The following is a 17,405-nucleotide window of genomic DNA, read 5'->3' on the forward strand; positions in this document are numbered from 1 at the left end:
AAGGTGGACACTTATTTCAGAAGGGGAGAAACTTATTTCCTCCCGAAAGAGTATTGGTGTCTTGATCGCTGTGTCAGTGCTCCAAGACCTGTTAGTCAGTGGGTAACAAAGATGGGAAATAGGGCAATTTCAAGAGAGAGAACCTAATGATGCCACTGACACTCTGGTGGGTTTACACTTTGGTGAGTTTTTTCATCTGCACTGTATGTTTGCACCCTTGTCACAACCTGACAAGAGTGACAAGGCTTCTTGTGTTAGGTGAAATAGAGAACAGTCCCTGTCCCAGAGAGTTTGTAGTCTGCTGGAAGTCAAGAGACTGCAGGCAGAAGGGGTACCAGAGGGAGATGCTAGAGATGAATTTGTCCCACCACACCAGCTTCCTACCTGTCATTGTTGTCAGAGATGATGCCTCTGGCCTGAAATACAATTTAAGTTTTAGCTGCCTTTTCAAAGCTTCAGCACTTCATCTCTGATTTAGTTTTAGGTTTTGTTTTTCTAGTGTCTCCTTTATTAACAATTCAACTGTCAAAAAAATTCTCTCTGGTATGTAGATACTTCTAAAAGGCAGCATTGCTTGTACTAACATTCAGGTTGAGCTGGGAATGATGTTTCATTTCATGTGATTGTAAATTCCTGTAACACACACGTCTGAGATGGGTATCCACAGCATTTCTGTGCTTGGGGAATAAAACTAGGAGTTTTTAAGGTCTGGTTCGTTGGACCAGTTTGAGACTCCTGCTTTTGGGCCGGATGAATTGTGGTCTGGAAGTGGCAATCTCTCTGTGACAGCAACCAAGGTACCTGGTTTGGCGCTTGGCCTCTGCATTGCAACCACCTGCCTCTAGCTGGGTAAATAGCACCCTCCACTCCCGGCCACAGCGCTTTGCTTCTTGTCTGTAACAATGTAGGTGTTGGTTTTGAAGAACACTTTCTGGAAGAAATTCTGAATTTCAGGTCAGCCTGGAAAGTCAAAGTGGAGGACAGTCATTTTCAACAGTAAAAGTTTGGGGAGAGCTATAAGGACAGTGTCAGCAGTTTAGAGACGGAGTTATTAAAGCATATGTTTTCGTGGCAGCGGTTGCCATCCCAACTGCTGTTTTCTGTTGTACTAGCATTGCCTGGGAAGCGCGCTTGAACGAGCTCAGGGAGCTGCCCTTCCTGGGGAACCATGTATATTAGAGCTGTTTCTGCCGGTCTGCAGTTTGAGTGCCCGCATGGCTGTGGCAGCCCAGCAGCAGCGAGAGGAGAGAAGGGAGCAGAAGGGATGGGAGCCAGAGCAAAGTCAGCCTTTGCAGCATGGCCAGGAAGGGTGTCCCATGGGCACTGGGGAGCTGAGGGGTAATGTTTGAAATCATAGCCGAGGACAGGTACAAAGGAAGAGAGAAGAGCCTTGCACATAGATCATGCACCAGCTTTGAACACAGGAGCTCCTCAGAGGCCCTGCTGGGACTTCCCAAAGTGTTTGAATAAATCACCTGATTTCCCAGCATCTTGAATTTTCCCTCCAAATCAACCAGCATTTTTTTGTCCTTTGGACTGGGGATGTTTGAGGAGTAGTAGCTTCCAGCACCCCAGAGATGAAGATGACCAAGAGTGTGTCTGGTCTCTGCTGGCAGAGCCCAGGTGGCTTTAACATGAGTTGCGGGCACAACTCAAGCACCTTGCCCTGCATCTGTATGATGTTGGCGTGACGCTGCAGACCTCTGTAGTTTTATGGCTGTGATTTGTAACAACTGCTTAAATTGTTGGGAGGCTGGCAGAGAAACACGTCTGGTCATAAGTCTGCAGTGCTAGGTATAAGGGTTTCCCTAAATGTGTTAGATCTAAAATTGGAGCATATATCTCAAGATACAAACTTGTGAGGACACGTTGCTTTTACATTGCTTCTCTTCCTTCTTCTGCCTGAACGATGAAGAGGGGCTGAATGGGCGTCTGTATCTTTTACAAGTAGCAATGCTGCATCTGTCCCCATAGTGCAGCACAGGCAAATACAGGTTGGCTGAGCTGAAGGCAGAGGCTTTACTGGAGGATGTCAATGCTGTTTCTGTGCGAGCTGCCTGTGTCTCTGTGTGGTGTGAAGCTGGCCTGTGTCTGCCTGTGTCCAGTCACATCACATCAGGTGACACAGTGCAAATTCCCAGTGCAAGGCTCAAATGAGCACGCACACTGTGTGAAATGTTCGCAGGCACTTGGCTGCAAGGCTCGTCTCTGCTCAAACATCTCCCTGCTTACCCGCAGGTCATGCTTATATCTAGCAGCCTGCCCAAATTGCAGTGTGGATTAGTGCTGTGAAGACTATTGCATGAGAGGCTTCAGAGGACACTGATACCATACATCCTACCATACCTCTCGGAAGCAGCATTAAGCCTCCATTGTAAAAGAGGCTGATATGTATTGATGAGCTGGGGGCTGAGCTTACCTTCTGTCCAAGCAGAGGAGGGAGATGAGCCCTTTGCTGTGTTCTGAGGTCTGTGCTGGTGTGACTGGGCTGTTCCCAATACGCAGATGAGCTTTACGAGCCAGTCACACACTAAGAGCCGCACAAAGGCAGAGAAGGTGTGCTTTTTTTTTTTATTATTATCAACGAATGCTGGCTGGAAAAGAATGTAGGGGGGCTTTGTGTATAGCTCCTGTAGCCTGTCTTGTTAGAGACTGTGAAAGAAAAAGTAGGTCTATGTGTAGCAAGAGATCCTCTATAGAGTTATTTGTTCAGGGTGAGCTCCCACATGGGCTTCCTCATGCCTGTTAGACTGTGAGTTCATGCCACAACTGGTTCCCCAATGAGACCATGAATAGGATTTCCTCTTCTACCAGGCAAGCAGATTTCTGAAAATTTCTACCAACTTGTGTCTTTTAATCCTTCAACTCTGCACCATGCTTCAAAACCTTCAGGGAGTGGGGGAAGAACAGACATATTATTGATCACCTGAGCTCCGTTTCTGTAGGAAATGAGGCCAAAAAGACCCTGAAATTCTTGTAAAATGTTAAACAAAATCAGAAATATTAACCCCACCCTCTCAGAGACTTTTGATGATACAAAGAGAGTGGACCAGTTGTCCATGACATCTGCTATGGGCTTCAGACTATACCCGGAAAAGGAGTGGTGCAAAATTTCATGTGTGCATCCAAAATCCACACCCAGTTGCTGCTGAGCCCTGGAAATACCTAGCAGGGAGGTTAAGTGCCTCCCTTTTTATCTCTATAAAATCCTAAGTTGCCAGTAAATCAGGTTAGGTACCTGCCCAGAGCTGCCCCTGGCTGATCATCACATCAGGACCTGGCTCCTGCTCAAGTGTAATGGGGCTGCGGCAGCCACATGTTCCCACATGCATCTTTTGGGACTGTGGTGTTGCTAACACACCTTGATCAGATCCCACAGTCTGCTTGCACTGCCCCGTTTCTCTTAAAACCAACCACCTTGCATTTTTTGTTTCTGCCTTCAAGTATACAAATAAAGAAACAAATATGCTATTTTTTTTCTTTTGGGAATTACAAATTTTTACTCTGTTGTCTCTATGGGACAATGGCCATTTCAAAAGTGTCTGCAGTGCCTGGTCAATGCACAAAGCCCTTGGCACCTTTGCATGCTGTGCATGATGCTGACAGTTGCATGAGGCCACAGAGGAAGGCTGGGGCACATCCCATCTAAGCTTTGGCAGCTGAGCTGCCTCAGAGAGGTGTAAAGCAAAGACACGGGCGCATCTGGAGGCAGAGTCAGACATCGGGAGGCAGGGATGACTTGTGGAGATGCCTTTCTCACCTGGCAGTGCAGAGCGCCAGGGATTGCTGTGCCCCAGCTTCAGCAGCTCTAGGGGCAGGTGGATGGGATGGAGGGAGGTGCTCAGGCCCCTCTCTGGCCTTGCCTCTTGTGCAGTGCTGGCTGCATTAATGCCACTGTCTTCACACTGGTACACTTTAAGTGTTGTCCTGCTTCCCTCTCCAGACAATTGTCAGAGGAGAACGCTAATCTTCAAGAATATGTTGAGAAAGAAGTGGAGGAGAAGAAAAGACTCAGCAGGACTAACGAAGAGCTCCTCTGGAAGCTGCAGGAGGGAGATGCCACAAGCCCCAAGAAACTTGCACCCACATTGCCCACTTCTCTTTATCAGTGCCCATCAGGGGATACCTCTCCAGCAAAAGTCAGAACCTTGCGGCGATGATTCAGCGCCTGCGTGCAGAAGGTCCCCTGCCTTTTATGTATTTCCAATCTGCTAAATGTTACCATCCAAGGAAGTATTACCATCAACAGGCACCCAGGGTTTGTGGCTGCAAGCATGCTCAGTGGCTACACAGCTTTATACTAGGCAGGGTGCTCTTATAGTCCCCAAATAGGAGCTCTTGGTTCTGACATGTTGATTAGGGTAGCAAAAAACATAGGAAAAAGCCAGGATGGCAAAAGGTTAGGATAGCAAACCGTTTAGTTCGATGTGTTATAACTATGGTTAGAGCCAGAAGCTGGAAAATACTATATTAACAGTTCATCAGAATGAACTTTTGCTGCAGTATTTCAGGTTTGTTACAAATACAGTTCTATAGTTACAAATACAGTTCTAGTTGTGACTATTTCTGTATATGTGTCTGTGTTTATATACATGTATGTATTGTACCTTTATACCTATATATAGACGCACACACGTATATATGTAGTTGAAAATGTTCTGAATTGCATTTTTTTATATTATTGGATACTACTAGTGCTGATATATTTTCATTACAGTCAGCATTTTTCTAACTTGTGCCTAAGACTTGTATCGAAACAAAATGCATTTCTGTTTAGCGTCCCAGGAATATTTATACCCAACCTAAAAGAAAGGTACACAGAAGTAGAAGCGCCTTCCAAATTACCACCAAGTGGTACTCTATGTAACGTGAACACCAGCGACTTTGAAATTCTGAGACAGTACTGCCTTTGAAACCATCACCTTTGCATTGAACATCAGACAAGATACGCATACCATTCACTGTTTTGGACTCTTAGCATCGATATTGTAAGTGGAGATAGGCTAGAGATGAGAATCATAGAATCATAGACTCATAGAACTATAGAATCATAGAATAGTTTGGGTTGGAAGGGACCTTAAAGATCATCTAGTTCCAACCCCCTTGCCATGGGCAGGGACATCCCACTAAATCAGGCTGCCCAAGGCCCCATCCAACCTGGCCTTGAACACCTCCAGGGATGGGGAAGCCACAACTTCCCTGAGGACTTTAGCAAATTTGTTAGAGGTTACTGGTCAACGTGTTTAGTGTCTTTAAATCCTAGTTAGATCTTATCTTAGTTTACCTTACCTTTTTCTGGTTTGAATGCAATCAAATCTCTGGCTGTAGGTTCCTGTCCATTCTGATTTATTTCAAGTCCCATGAGCAAGAAGCAGAAAATAATTTGTTTATCCTTGTTCTTTGCTGGCCAAGAGATTTTCAGTAATAGTATGAGATGCCAGGCATCTGTTAGTGGCCAAGCCTCCTCCCATCTGAAACACCAAACAGACCACATGGGCACCGACTACATGGCTGCAAATGAGGTCAGAATTTCTTTCCTTCCACATATCTATGTATTACTTCTCATTGCTAAAGCTTACCCAAAGTTACAGAGCACTTTTAAGATTCATGGAAAACAGTGGATAAACTACCTTTAACTTCCTTACCTAGAAGCAAAAAATTCACCCAGGCTTGGGTGACCCCCACCCGAGGAGGTGGTGAGATGGAGGAGTGGCTGGGGTGGGACAGGCTGCAGAGCTCTCATGGGCTCTGCTAGCAAGAAAAATGCATCCCTGAGTGCAATTTAGAAGAATAAAGACAACTGTGGGATGCTTTTTTACCCAGCGTGGGGCAAAGAGCCTGTGTGCATCCCTGCCCTGAGCACCAGGGTCAAAGTAAGAGGAAAATGGTACATGCAGTAACCCCTGGGGTGCAGGAGCACTGCAGGGAGGGTGGCTCTCCTACCTGGGTGTGAGGTGGCACCGGCACACCTTGCGTGAGCAAAGGTGGGATTGCACAGCTCTGCTGTACTGCTCGGATAGGAACTGTGCTTCAGCTTTCCTGGGAAGTACTCAGGATTCACAGTCTGCGGCTTAGATACAGCCTCAATCACCGTCAAAGCGCCTGTGGCCTGCTTCACAGCGTTAAAACAAAAGGTGATTTTTTTTCTCCTTTTAGGGAAATGTATTTTTGTAGCAGCTTTTGCATGATACTGTGATTCTGACTAAATTAAGCATCTTGTTAGAATAGATCATACCACACTAACTACCACTGTTGAAATGCAGTACTAGATTTTAGTGTGTCCAGCGAGTACAACCTGAAAGTAGGATAGGTACCTAACACATATGTGCACACAAAGCCCCTCCTTGCCAGGTACAATTTTAATCACTTTCATTACTGCTAAGTGCACAGCTATCTGCAATACCTAATGCATTGTCATGTTTTAGTCTGCCCATATAATTCTGATACAGTGAGATCGCAGGATTACAGAATTGTTTGGGTTGGGGAATCTTCAAAGATCATCCAGTTCCAACCCACCCTTCTCCCCCACCATAGACAGAGACACTTTCCACTAAGCTTTTGGTTGCCCAAAGCTCCATCCAACCTGACCTTGAACAGTTGAGGGATGGAACATCCATAACTTCTCTGGGCAACCTATTCCCGTGCCTCACCACCCTTACTGTAAAATGTTTCTTCCTTATGTCCAATTTAAATCTACTATCTTTCAGTTTAAAACCATTAACCCTTGTTCTGTCACCACAAGACCCAGTAAAAAGTTTCTCTTCATCTTTCTTATAGGTCCTCTTTATATATTGAAAGGCTGCGATAATGTCAACCTGAAACCTCCTCTTCTCCAGGCTGAACAACCCCAACTCTCAGCCTTTCTTCATATGAGAGGTCTTACAGCCCTCTGATCATCATTGTGGCCCTCCTCTGGACCTGCTCCAACAGGTCCATGTCTTTCCTCTGCTGAGGACTCCACAGCTGGACTCAGTATTCCAGATGAGGTCTCACAAGAGCAGAATAGAGGGGCAGAATCACCTCCCTCAACCTGCTGGCCATGCTTCTTTTGATGCAGCCCAGGATATGGTTGGCTTTCTGGGCCATACATTGCTGGCTATGTCCAGCTTTTCATCCACCAGTACCCTCAAATCCTTCTCAGCCAGGTTGCTCTCAGCCCCTTCATTCCCATATATGTGGTTGGGATTGCCCCAAGCCTGGTGCAGGACCTTGCACCTGGCCTTGTTGAACCTCATGAGGTTTGCACAGCCCACCTCTCTAGCCTTTCGAGGTTCCTCTGGATGGCATCCCTCAGCTGTGTCAACATCACTCAGCTTGGTGCCATCTGCAAACTTGCTGAGGGTGCATTCAATCCAGCTGTCTGTGTCATTGAGGAAGATACTAAACAGTACTGATCCCAGTACAGACTCCAGAGTGTGACACCACTCATCACCAATCTCCATTTGGACATTGAGCCCTTGCCTGCAACTCTTTATATACAGCCATGCAGTTATTTCCTTATTTATTGAATAGCCCATCCATCAAACCCATATCTCTCCGATTTAGAGAGAGGAACATTGTGTGGGACTGTATCAAAGGCCTTTCAGAAGTCCAGGTAGGTGACATCTGTTGCTCATCCCTTATCCACCAACACCTTCTCTTTGTTATAGGCCACCAGGTCAGTCAGGCTGAGTAGTCAGGCAGTCAGTCAGCAGTTTCTAGGTTCCTCCTTTTTATCCTTAGTAAAAATGGGTGAGAGGATACAGCCAGAGTTGTTGCCATGATGCTGATCTAAACTTTTCCATGCTAAACACTAGAGCATATTACTGGCGCAGGGTGAGATGGCTGTGCCTGTCCTCTTCTAGCATATTCATTCTTTTCCTCTATTTCTGGTGCTTTCCTTATCTCTTTGCTGATTTATGTTCATATGCAAGAAATGCTTCCAGCAGTGAATTGGGAGTGGGGCTTTTATGGTGGGAAAACTGGGACCGATCCCAGTGCCACCATCATTTGGTATCATTGCCAATCCCTTTCTCATCTAACTTTTACCTCCCAGTCCTGCCTCTCACTGGATTCTTCCTTGGCCTCTGAGGCCTGCCCGATCACTAGCAAAGCTGCAGGAAGTTTTGCCTGACCAGAAGGGACCCAGAAACCCATCCCTGCAGGAGTGTGAAGGGTGGTTCCTTCTGGTGCAAGCCCAGAAATGTGGATTTCTGTCCCCCAAAAAGAGCATTCCTTTTTCCTGCTCTTCCTCTGCCCTGCCCCTCCCTGCCTCTGCATGCCAGAGTAGGTGTGAAGGGGAGATGGAAACCCCTTGAGTGCATGGCCAAGCCAATGACCCCGGCTCTTGCCAGGGACCTCTGTCCATGCAAGGTAAGCTTAGCATTCCCAGAGATGGCAAGGATCACATCTCTAATCCCTGCTCCTTGGCCATCCCAGCTCGAAGATGAGCAAGAGAAAACTTTTGCTTTTGGGGTACTGGAGATGCCCTGAATGCCATGGTCAGTTGCCATGATGGTTTTACTGTTCTGCAGGGTAGGGTGGCCGCCTGCAGGAGAGGGAACGCAGCCAGTGCTGAGCTGGGTTTTACTGCCCCTACGTCTTTGAAACAGATATGTTTGAGTTGGTTAATCTTTATTCAATGCAGAAGGCTGCAGCAGCAATAAAAGCAGCCTGCAGTGGCTCTGAAGGGGTTTCAGAGACCAGCAGCAGGAGCGGATAAGAGCCATGGGATGGCAGGAGAGCCAGCAGGGAGTGAGGGGGCACGGAGAGCTGGGAAAGCTGCAGGAAAGTGCCAGTATTCTGTAAGAAAGCACCATTCAGCCTTGTAGAGACACCTCGTGCAGCTGCTGGTACAGAGGTCTGGTTATCTCAGCAGATACACACTGGCAAAGACCTGCGGTGGTGGTGCATGTGGGGGAGGAAAGGAAGAACTATCAAGTGCAAAATCAGGTATTTTATGTCTCTGCACTGATGGTGGTTGTGTCCCATGGACACGCTGAGGAGCCTCTGTAGAGTTTCCCACGCAGCAGGAGTTCTGTGGTCCCGTTTACTATGTGGCTAATGATTACAGGAAAAGTTTGTATTATTTCAGTTATGATGTACAGATAAGTGTAATATATTCCTGATAATAAACACATGCGCCAGTGCACATATGGGCCGACGCATACAAACCAGTGTGTCCTGCAGTGCTTTCCATATGCCTGTACACACAGAAACCAGACTAAATGGAAAAGAAAACAGAACCCCCTTGAAGGGGTAAAGACTGAAGCGAGACAGCCACGTAGCCTCCTTGCAGCGGGGCTGGCTGATTACCTGACTATGGTTCCCATGCTATAAATCGGACCAAAAATTCCACAGATCCATTTTCTAAGGATCCTTCCTGTACGGCTGGGGCTCTTGGGAGATCAGGGAACATGGTCTGCAATGCTTTTATTACGGTGTCATGCTTCAGCATGCAGTAAGGCAAACATCTGCCGGTGGTTCAGGTGTAGCAGCAAACGCACATGGTCTCTAATGTGCCTGTGTGCTGCAAACACCCCTTCCCCTTGCCCTGCTCTCTGAATGTGAGCACCGAATTCCTCAGGTTTTGCCACAAGGATTAAAAAGAGGGCTCGGCAAATCCCACCTTGGAATGTGTCTGATGATTTTTCATGGCGCCTCTGACTTGCTCGGCACAGGTGATGCCGTGGAAAGCAGCAGGACCAAGCAAGAAAAGGAAAGCAGCATTGGTGAGGCCACAGCCTCCTCTGTCGCATGACATGCGAGCAGGCTGCAGAGGGCAGACAGACTCCTGCCTGGTGGTTTCAGTGTTCTGCAGACCCGACCCTGGAAAACCTCACCAGCAGAACTCCTCATTCATTACCCAGTCCTAATTTCCTGAGACAAGCAATGCCAGCAAAATTTCCACCACCTGGATAAATTTTAGGCTAACTTCAGGCTGGTGAAGTCCCACCCAATACCTGAACTGGTACTAGAGGACAGAGAGAGACTCACTTCAATGTCAGCAGCGAGAGGCTGAAGAAGCTGCTCCATGCTGAGCGCAGACCCCAGCCCGCTGCAAATTCCCCAAATTCTGTATTGTCCCAGAGGTCTCAGCAATCCCAAAAGACGAGGGCAGAGTTAACACACGCAGCTACCAGAGCAAGTGTCTCCTGCAGGGATCGGGACACTCAGATGTTGGAACAAGGTGGAACACAGAGGCAAATGAGGGCAAAAACCAGGCGTCATTTATTTGGGTATCAAGAAAAAAAATGTTTTAATGCTGTACCACATAGTTACAAGTGAATTTCAAAATTCAAAAAGCATCATTCAGAGAAAAAGTATTTACAGTGTTGCCAGGATAAAAAGTAGTTGCATACCCTTGGTGTGCTCTGGGGGCAAAGTTCACATTTTAAAACTTAAGGCTTTAATCGCTACAGGAACATAATTAAAAAAATCAAACCAGAAAAATCAAACAAAAACAAAGATAAAAAAGATTAAGAATAGATTTATTTGCAGAACAAGCATTAAAACTATTTCTCACGCCCGTAAGAAATTCTGAGAAATCATTAGGAAAATAGACCATCAAACAGACAACAGAAAGATATTTACATTTTGCTTAATAATTAAAAAATAAAAATATACAGACTCTTCCATGGCTTCAGTCAATAAAATCCCTTTGCTGACATGACCCAAACTAGCAGGAGGTTTGCTAGCACGCTGCCTCCGGGCTGCCTGCAGCTCCTCCTGCTCCTTGCACCCAGCACAGCTGGAAGGCACAAGGCTGCAAGGAAACCCTTTATTCCCCAACATCCTGAAAGCATGACTCACTGCCAAAACCACTGCCTTGTGCGGCGCTGAGAGGGAGAGGTGCCCCTCGCTGGCTGGAGCCTGCCAGGTCAGACAAACCTCGTGTCTCCGAGCGCAAGCCAGGAGCAAATACCCTGAGAAAAATCGAGGTCTGGCTCTTGCTAGCAGAGACGTTCCTGGATCATCTTGTTCCCAGCTTATTCCCAAGACACGCCACGGGACCCCAGTTGTGACTGTAATTTAGAGTGTAAGGCAGCCTGGGAAGGGATTGTGGGGGAGGCATCACTGCTGGAGTGGGAATAAATGACAAACCATTCCCAAACCATACAGTGAGGCAGCCTTGCCTTCAGCTCACTTTTGGGCTGCAGGCACACCAGCATGCCAGATCAGGCTGATGGACCCACGGAAAGGGGAGGTGGCTATGAGGGCAGCGTCAATGCACCGTGTACATGTAAGATTTAGCCTTGAACAAGAGCAATTTCTTGGTAAGGGGAAGGAAGAAATGGAACTGCCCTGTAGAGTTGGGCCCAGTGGATGTCACAAGGTTATCCAACGTTTTAGAAGGAGATGCTTTTTCTGCCAGAGGGAACAGGCTTCCCTCGAACGAGGAGGCTACTGAGAGCAGGGGAGGGACTGCAGGGAGCCTTCTGCAGGAAAACCAGCACCTCTCCTCCTCCTCCCCTTCAAGACGAGCCCCTCCAAATCTGCCAGATCTGTATGTCACCCTTCATTCATCTGTACAGATGACACCTTTGCTCACTTGTATGTGGCTTTCTGGTGGGTACTTACAAAATCCCACTGGAATTTATTCGTATATAAAACGCAATCCCTACAGAAGCAGGTTTTACAAAATATCATATTGCTTTCTGATCTCTGAGTTAGCAGGAATGGAGGCAGAGGGCAGTGACGGGCACCTGCCCTACACTATGAGTAAGAGTTTATTTTCCTCTGGGGTGGACAAAGGGTGAGAGTGTTCACAGCAAGCACTGCTGGCTGAAACTTCACCTTTCCAAAACCCTGGCAATAAACAGCAACACATGACGTCAGCAGTGGCAGTGTTTTCACTAGCCGGGTCCCCTGCAGCCCTCTCTTCCCAGCCAAGCCCAAACGGCTCCTATCAACAAGCAGAACTTTGCCTGTTCTTGGACACCGAAGCCCCCGTGATGTCCAGAGGGAACTGGGGGGCAGCCCCACACCCGGTCACCCTGCAGAGCTGCCCAACACCCAGCCAGGGGCCCACTGCCCGAATCAGCAACGAACTCCACCCTAGCCAGTGATGATTTTCAGCAACCAAAGAAAGAAAGTTGTATACAAATAAGCAAAAGCTAGTCGTTTTTGCACAAAACAATTAATCTGGTGATGGGAAGCTGTTTTGACAGCAGTTTTCCACTAAGAAAGGCTGGCTGGCTACGTATCCAGATTTGCTATACAACTGCACACCACAGCCTCCGTGCTGCACCTCCACCTGCTGTGCACCGGCAGTTGATAGCGCCCTTCCAACACTTTTCCTGGAGGATTCCTCTCACGCGAGCGGGCTGGGAGCAACCAAACATGCTGAAAACAAGGTCAGTCCTTGAGGCGAGAGCCTGTTCTGAAACATCAGGCAGGCTACTTCTATTACGTCTCTCAGCTTTGGCAGAAAAGGGTCTATTCTCACACCAAGCAAAGGCATTGCTTCTCCATTCTCATACAGCAAAATGCTCATTTGTACAAAATATCCTCGTAATAAAATAAAAACTGAATTATTTACATAAAGAAAAGCTCAAAAAAATGAAGGCATATGCCTACAACAGCAAAGCTATAGCAGCAGTTGCATGTCCTCAAAGATATCTGACTTATCTATGTTACATGCAGACATCAGCAGGGAGGCCGAGAAGACAGTAAAAAGGAAAATAAAATAATAAAAAAAACATCCATTCAGCAAAGTCCTCAACATTGTCCTCAAAAGGGGCAAATTTTGCCTTTCGCAAAGAAAGGGGTGAATGCAGCCTGGAGGGGATGGGGCAGGAGCACGCAGCTGTGTCAAACTCACTACCTCCCCATCAGGCCACTCCCCAGGTCATGTCATATGAAAAGGAGACCAGGAGGTCTCCAGGTCCAGCTGGACATGGCAAAGCAGGCGGACAGAGAGCCATGGAGACACCTGAGCTTCCCTGTTACAGCACAGGGCTGTAGGATCCCTCCACCTCTGTGTATCTGGTGAATAGCAACAAACAGCAAAAGAGACAGCAGCACCCACCACCGAGCAGATGGGTTGAAGAAGTGGGAGATGGGGCTAATGATCCTCGCCTCCACCAGCAAATCTGCAGCAGATGACTCTGAGGCTGGTACAGGTAATGGCAGATTTAAATACCAAATCTATTGACAGAGAAAGGTTTTCCCGTGAACCTTCTCAAAGGAAAGGAAACTGAAGAAAAAATGACCTGCATCAGGGCTTTCCCTTTCTTCTACATGCCACTATTTTATGCCATAAAATCTGGAACAGTTATGCAGTATAAATACCAGGACAGACGCCCAAGTAGACAATAAAAATAAGTTAACATTTATATATATAAAAAAAAATATAGCAAGAAATCTGCATATTTTAAAATAACTTTCTTTGGAAACACACTTCCAGTCAGAATTCACCCCTAGATGGTCATTGCTCAATGTCTGTCTTAATTGCTCAGAAGCTGGTACCCAAGATAGGGAAATACATCCTTACATTTTTGGTATAATGGCAAACTTTGCTCCCCTTTGAGTTTACATCTTCTTCCCCTCCCACCACATCTTCGGTGTTTTTGGGAGGCTAAGGAATGTGTAGAGCTTGCCTGTGTTTAAACAAAATAGACCCTCAATCTAGTGGCTTTTAATTTTTAAATTCTTCTCTCCCTGCTTAAGTAAGACTTCGTATATGCATGAGGAGCAAAGGCTTGGCAGATGGTCAAGACTCAGCAACTGGAGCAGACTCCAACTTCATTTTGTGGGAGAAGTGCACTCAAAACACATCCTGAAGTGCACCCAGAAGACCATGCACACATTGCCTTCGGTCACTCCAATTCCAGCCCTGGTAAGATGAGCCTGCTCTCACGGTACTAGAAGGAGGACAAGTTGAAAACTCCCCAGTGGGCAAAAAGGCTATGAAGTCTCTCTTGGACACCTGAGAGACACAGTCCAATGTCTGGTCATGTAATCTAGAAGATGGTCTGGCTCCTCTTTCTGCTACACCAGATGCCCAGTTAGACCCTGGTCGTGTCACGCGGGAGTCTGTTCTTCAGCTCTCCAACTCAACAATGAGGACAAGAGCCCATCCCTTCATCAGCGAGAACCATGCTGACAAACAGATTAAAGATTTCTGGTGTTAAGAGGCAGTAGCATGGAGGACACCTAAGACAGTGTCCACTCAGGCTGGGAGAAGCTATTTCTGCAGTATCTGTTCAGGATGCCCCATCCCTGGAGGTGTTTAAAGTAAGCAGGACAAGGCTTTGAGCAAGGGAGTTGGAACTAGGTCATCTTCGAAGGTTCCTTCCAACACAAACCACACTGTGATGTTATGATTTGGTTTTCAGTACAAGCTGAAGCATGAATTTAAAGCAGTGGCTTTACATGGGCATGACCCAACCTCCCGATGCTTTAACAAGCCCTTTAGAGTAGTGAATTTGGTTGCGGAAAGCAATTAGAGATATTTTTTTTTTAAATTTCATCTTACAGCAAAACCAAGGCATTGCCAACCAAACACAGACGCTGTTTTGTCCAAACTTACCAGCTTGCATGACGGCCAGGCTCTGGAGATGATCTCCAGCCCCAAAGGTAAAACTCCTCTCAGCAAGCTGGACCCTGGAGCTTGGAGATGTTTTCTGGGCTGCACGCTCTACTGGGACCACTGGGAGGGAGAAGCCCCTGCACACCGCCACAGCCCCGCCCTGGGCAGAGGCAGACACCAGGCACTGCTCAAGGGTGAACTTCAAGCCTCTGAGGTTCTTCCTGTGTTTCCCCTTCCTAAGGCAGAAACACGGTCCACCCACCAATGCCAAACCAAGACTCACGGTCGAATTCTTTGCTAATACCACGTGACTGGCACACAAAACTGATGCAGGGAGAGGAAAAAGGGGCCACACTTGTTGTTGTCAGACCTAGGCTTACTTCTGATAGCCACTCCACCACTGCAGCCATGCCTGGCTTCCAAGGTGAAGAGGTAGTACGGCTCTTTGGAGACACCTTTTCTTTTCATTCCATTCAAGAACTTAAACCAAATAGTTCTATGGCTACATCTGGCAATCCTTCTGCTGCACATAAAGTCAGCAGAAACATCTGCTAGCGTTATCTGCATGCTGGCAAATGACCATTCACCTGACAAGCAGCAACCACAAACCCTCCCAACATTTTGCAGCAGTGGCGCGGTTTAAAGCATATGAGTAAGTAGTTAAAAAAAAGTCAAATAGAACAAGAACTATGAGACCTGATACACTAAAGAATGCAAGTCTTGCAGGTGCTTTCTTAAGCAGGTGAAAGTCGGTGTTTGGTGACATCCTTTTTGTGCGTACACGTAGGGCACAGCTCAGATCAAGTGAAGGACAGATCAGGTCTAAGCTTGACAGTAGCACTGCAAAATCTGTTCCATGTATAATCAGGTAGAGTATCTGTGGGGAGGCAATTCCCGGGGCTACTGAAAGAAGGACCTTTATGAGGCCTGGTTTCATAGCAGCATTTAAGGTTAAATGGCACACAGAGGCAGTTTTCTTTCTACGCACTGGAAAAAAACAAAAACAAACAGGAGAGGGGAAAAAGGGAAGCGCATAGCCCCACATTAGCTGACAGTGTCGCTGGGAGTATGCCAGAGGTGTGGCTTTTTTCCTTGTGATCCCTTTTAACTGTGCTATCAAGCAAACTGCAAGCTGCAGCAACAGGGATGGGGAGTCCCGTGTCGCGCTTCCTTATTCCTGCATTACTGATTAACCAGCTGTAACCTGGTTCCCCACCACAAAGCTTCCTTCACTGCAGCCATTCCCCTGTTGCCCGTATGCAAACACGCAGTCATTTACAGCTGTCCAAACCAGCGTCTATGTTTCTCTCTGCGTCTGCTGAGGCTGCGTAGGTAGCTTCCACACTGTGCCATATTCCATAGGAAAAGTAGATGATAAAGCCTATGGAAGCCAAGGGGAGAAGGCATCGTTAGGTCTGTAAGATAAGAGAAACCATTGCTCACACCCACCAACACAGGTTACACCAGTAAGTCCAGCCATCCTGATGGCTAATGCCCGGTGGAGAGCCACTACATTCCTTAGGAGAAAAAAGCCTGGGCACCAGGACCTTTAAAGGACCTTTGAAGGACAATCCATCCCAGCCCAAAATGGAGGTCGGATTAGAATAAACCTCTCACACTCTGCAGTCCACTCTGCCTCAGAGCTTTCTCTCTCCATTTCCGTGCCTACAGCATCCATCTCAGTAAAATACAACCACACTTGATGCTAATCTTTTACACACTAGTTGTTTCAATTGTATCAAATTCCCTGGGCATTTCAGGCAATTCAACCTTCTTTGCATGGCAAAGCACCTCGGAATGGAGCTCAGCTTCTTCAGCTCCAGAAGGACGAGCCCCATCATCTTGTTAGTTCAAGGCCAGCCAACCAAAAACATTGCACAGTTTCCTCCTGGCAACAAGACCCATAAGATGGTTCACAGGTTATTGTTTTGTCCTCACAGAGGCTTCAGGACCCTTGAATTTAAAACAAGGTTTGAGGCACCCTACCTAAACTGCTTCAGTTAAGTCACTAGGATTGCCCTAGGATGGTAAGAGTGCAGGTTCCTTCCTGGAATACTACAATAAATCTATGGTTAACAAAATCTAGCAACTTTGAATATAGCATTTTTTACTCTCTCAAACTCACCTAAGAGCATCCAGATTGCAAACCGTATCCATGTGCCTATGTCTAGCTGCATCATGAGGTAAACATTCACAAAGATACTCAGAACAGGAAGAAGGGGCAAAAGAGGTACCTGAAAAAGAAAGAGGGATACATCAGATCCAAAGGGCAGATGAATGAGCAAGAAAGAACGTTACATCCCTTGTAAACAGGAAGTGATGGCTGTTACCAACTCTTCAGCTGCCAGATCTGAGAAAAGGCAAGGTTAGACCAAAACACAGGACATGACACCATGGGAGAGGGCTGTGAACAATGTTGTTCACTCATTTTAAGAATGGCTGTCTTTGTTTCGTGGATTTTAGCAGCAATACTAACACTTGCAGGCGAAGAGAGAACAGAAAAACCAAGGACTCCATCACGACAGGCACCTACTGAACACCTGAAGAAGGCAAATGGAATGTCAGGAGGGACCTGAAGAACTTCATCCAGATGGTAACAAGGTAATTAAGCAATATAGAGCAAATTATCTCAGACCAGAAGAAAACCAGGAAACATTATGAGACAAGTGCAGCTGTACCAAGAATGCCTTAGTGATCTGAAATACAAAAACGAACGAGACAAGAAAGCCAAAATGCAAAAATCAGAATATAAAGAAATAGCACAGGCATTTAAAGACAAAATCATAAAGGACAAATCATAACAACAGAAAGATTTGTGAATATGGTGAAACCAAGAGGAAAGTGAACTCCACTGATTAGGAAAAAGGAGATTTACAAAAAGAAACAGGCTGAA

At 46.6% G+C, this 17,405-nt stretch overlaps 2 protein-coding genes across 12 annotated transcripts in view; one reads left to right on the top strand and one right to left on the bottom strand.

Annotated features, from left to right (window-relative positions):
* The window catches only part of MTUS2 (microtubule associated scaffold protein 2), a 317,361-nt gene extending 308,209 nt beyond the window's left edge, over positions 1-9,152 (top strand). For 6 of the 7 annotated variants that reach the window (XM_054057304.1, XM_054057293.1, XM_054057340.1 and 3 more), the window contains one exon: positions 3,944-9,152. In XM_054057304.1, the coding sequence (XP_053913279.1) occupies positions 3,944-4,160 (217 nt within the window). In that variant the 3' untranslated portion in view covers positions 4,161-9,152. The remainder of the gene's footprint in view (positions 1-3,943) is intronic. The other variant, XR_008448377.1, reaches the window with a different exon arrangement.
* A 1,942-nt stretch (positions 9,153-11,094) lies between these two features.
* Positions 11,095-17,405, bottom strand: part of SLC7A1 (solute carrier family 7 member 1) — a 46,873-nt gene continuing 40,562 nt past the window's right edge. For all 5 annotated transcript variants that reach the window (XM_054057364.1, XM_054057389.1, XM_054057373.1 and 2 more), the window contains 2 exons: positions 16,638-16,746; positions 11,095-15,893 (listed from right to left, as the gene is read on the bottom strand). In XM_054057364.1, the coding sequence (XP_053913339.1) occupies positions 15,784-15,893; positions 16,638-16,746 (219 nt within the window). In that variant the 3' untranslated portion in view covers positions 11,095-15,783. The remainder of the gene's footprint in view (positions 15,894-16,637; positions 16,747-17,405) is intronic.

The sequence above is a fragment of the Cuculus canorus genome, chromosome 1 (genome assembly GCF_017976375.1).
Source record: "Cuculus canorus isolate bCucCan1 chromosome 1, bCucCan1.pri, whole genome shotgun sequence".
NCBI classification, from domain to species: domain Eukaryota; kingdom Metazoa; phylum Chordata; class Aves; order Cuculiformes; family Cuculidae; genus Cuculus; species Cuculus canorus.